Raw genomic sequence first — 3,390 nt, 5'->3', positions numbered from 1 at the left:
GTGTTCTGACCATCTAATTTTAGTTTTTCTTCTTGTTTGGCCTATATATATTTCATCACAGTCTTGACAAATCACTGAATAAATTCCAGATTTCTCAAGAATATCTGTTTTGTCTTTTATGGTCCCAATTAGATTTTTGACTTTATTACCATTGCTATTTGGTGATAGTTTTATTGAAAAATTATTTAGTACTCTTTTTAAAGAGTAAGTCAACCCTTCAATGAATGTACCACCCATATATGCTAATACATTTTCTTTAATAGGAACTAAAGAGGTTAAATTCTTCAAATCTTTTTTCTCTCGATGTTTTTTTAATAAACTATTGACTATTCTATTAGTATAACCGTTTATTTTTGCTATTCTTTGAATATTTTCAACCTCTTTATTATAATTGTTTTTGCTAAGAGGAACATTAATAGCACGGTAACAATAGGAATTCAAAGCTGCAAATTTAGTTTGTTTTGGATGATTTGAGTTGGATGGAATACATCTGTCAGTGTTTGTTGGTTTTCGGTATATATCAAACTCTATCTGATTATCGACTCTTTTAACCATGACATCTAAAAATGGTAACTGAAAATCAATTTCACTTTCAAAAGTAAATCTTATTACTCCTTGCATGACATTATTTAAAAAATCGAGAAAATTTGCAAGTTTATCTTTATGGATGATAATATAGGTATCGTCAACATATCTGACCCATAATAATGGAAAGTCAGGGTAGTTTTCTTTAGCTTTTGTTTCGAATTCAGCCATAAAACAATTTGCTGCAAATCATCCACAATACTCACAAATGATGAAATGAATTTTTTGAATTTTGGACTTAATTTTGCAATTCAAGGAAACAATAATTTAGATCCAATTATCGCAGAAATCGAAACAACCATTTCAAATTTTTGTCCTGACATCCGAAATGCAATCCGTGTTGATGTTGAAAAAACCATTGAAACTTTTATATCATCTCAAAAACAATATGGTACATTAGCAAAACAGCAAAACCGTATTTTAACATCTCTGCGAAAAAAGATTGCTGAAGACAACATCATCATTTTAAAAGCAGATAAAGGTAATAAAGTTGTAGTATTAGATAAATCTGACTATAAAGCGAAGGTTTCCAACATTCTTAATAATGGGAGTTATGTTCTTGTCAACAAACCACAAATAAAACTTAACAGCTGGCAAGCGAAAACAAAATTGACTCTTAAATCGTGCAATAACATCACGACAGAATATCTAAGAAAAAAGTTAATACCTTCAAACTATAGTATTCCAAAACTTTATGCATTACCTAAGATCCACAAAGTGGGAGATTTAAAAATGAGACCAATTTGTAGTGGAGTTGGATCACCAGTACATGACTTGGCGAAATGGTTATGTAAAGAGTTTTCAAAATTTCAACAACCATCTGGATATTATGTTAAAAACTCATTACAATTTATCGAAACTGCAAGAAATGTAAATATTCCAAATGACTTCATTCAAGCTTCAATAGATATAGACAACATGTATAACAGTATTCCAATATCAAAAGCTGAAGAATCAATTGAGAATTGGCTAAGAAATATAAATACGCTAGATGATTTAAGGGTAAGTGAATACATGCGTCTTGTTAATTTATGCTTTTCAAAAAATTATGTCCAATTTGATGATAAAGTCTATCAACAAACTGAAGGTCTGGCTATGGGCAACCCTTTATCTGCTTTTGCAGCAAATTGTTTTATGGCTGAATTCGAAACAAAAGCTAAAGAAAACTACCCTGACTTTCCATTATTATGGGTCAGATATGTTGACGATACCTATATTATCATCCATAAAGATAAACTTGCAAATTTTCTCGATTTTTTAAATAATGTCATGCAAGGAGTAATAAGATTTACTTTTGAAAGTGAAATTGATTTTCAGTTACCATTTTTAGATGTCATGGTTAAAAGAGTCGATAATCAGATAGAGTTTGATATATACCGAAAACCAACAAACACTGACAGATGTATTCCATCCAACTCAAATCATCCAAAACAAACTAAATTTGCAGCTTTGAATTCCTATTGTTACCGTGCTATTAATGTTCCTCTTAGCAAAAACAATTATAATAAAGAGGTTGAAAATATTCAAAGAATAGCAAAAATAAACGGTTATACTAATAGAATAGTCAATAGTTTATTAAAAAAACATCGAGAGAAAAAAGATTTGAAGAATTTAACCTCTTTAGTTCCTATTAAAGAAAATGTATTAGCATATATGGGTGGTACATTCATTGAAGGGTTGACTTACTCTTTAAAAAGAGTACTAAATAATTTTTCAATAAAACTATCACCAAATAGCAATGGTAATAAAGTCAAAAATCTAATTGGGACCATAAAAGACAAAACAGATATTCTTGAGAAATCTGGAATTTATTCAGTGATTTGTCAAGACTGTGATGAAATATATATAGGCCAAACAAGAAGAAAAACTAAAATTAGATGGTCAGAACACTATAAAGCGATACACTCAAAAACATTACACGAATCAACACCAGCAGATCATATGATTGATAAAAATCATAAAATAGCAGGTTTTCGTTTGTTAAAAGAAATTAACAACCCAAATTTATTAAATGCTTATGAAGAAATGTTCATAAATCGTACAAAAAACATGAATAAAAACAAAACTTTTGAACGATCTTCTTTGCATAAATTCTTAAAACCATTATCATCTAAGGACATTTTTGAGAAAAAATTTTAAACGCATTTATTCACTTCCCTTTTCTTCTTGTTATTATAAAATTATCATTATTAGACATTAAAATAACTTTAAATTTCAATTACTTAACAAAATTATTAAAATTTCAATTTATATAAAAATATTTTTGATTAATTTGTAAACTTATCAAAAAATTTTTTAAAATTATATTTTTTGCTATCACCTGAAGATGAAAAGTTAACTTTTCGAAAACGTTTGTAAATAAATACAACTATTGTACGAGGATAAGAAGTGTTTTATTATATACCTAATTATACATTTTACTTTAAATAATTTCACATTTGTTTAATTTTTTTTTACATATGAACCTCAATCTAAAAATTAAAACAAATGAAAAATTTTTTAGTAAAAGATAAGACGGTGAATGCGCATTCTTATATACAAAATTGAAAAAAAATTGTTCAAAAAAGAGGTTATCTGTAAGACCGGTTTACGGACGATGATTTTACGTGATAACGTCATAAGAAAACAGGTTGTGTGCTTTTAAAATGAGTCAATTGAAGCGTTTATGTATTTCAAACAATCATAATTTACAAGAAAATGCTAAAAAAAATTACCTTTTTTCTTTTCTCATTACATTAATTTTTTTATTTTAAAAGCTTACAAAAAAAAATTATACCAATAAAAAGCCAAATATTTCTTCTAAAT

General features: G+C 27.6%; 1 protein-coding gene across 1 annotated transcript; it reads left to right on the top strand.

The window, feature by feature from the left end:
* The first annotated feature begins 801 nt into the window (after nt 1-801).
* On the top strand, nt 802-2,724 carry LOC129915038 (uncharacterized). Its single transcript, XM_055994493.1, has one exon. It carries the CDS (start codon nt 802-804, stop codon nt 2,722-2,724), a length of 1,923 nt encoding a protein of 640 aa, XP_055850468.1.
* The last annotated feature ends 666 nt before the right edge of the window (nt 2,725-3,390 follow it).

Source organism: Episyrphus balteatus, chromosome 3 (assembly GCF_945859705.1).
Source record: "Episyrphus balteatus chromosome 3, idEpiBalt1.1, whole genome shotgun sequence".
Classification (NCBI taxonomy): Eukaryota; Metazoa; Arthropoda; class Insecta; order Diptera; family Syrphidae; genus Episyrphus; species Episyrphus balteatus.
Note: the sequence above shows the minus strand (reverse complement) of the source record. Positions and strands in the feature narration are given on the sequence as shown.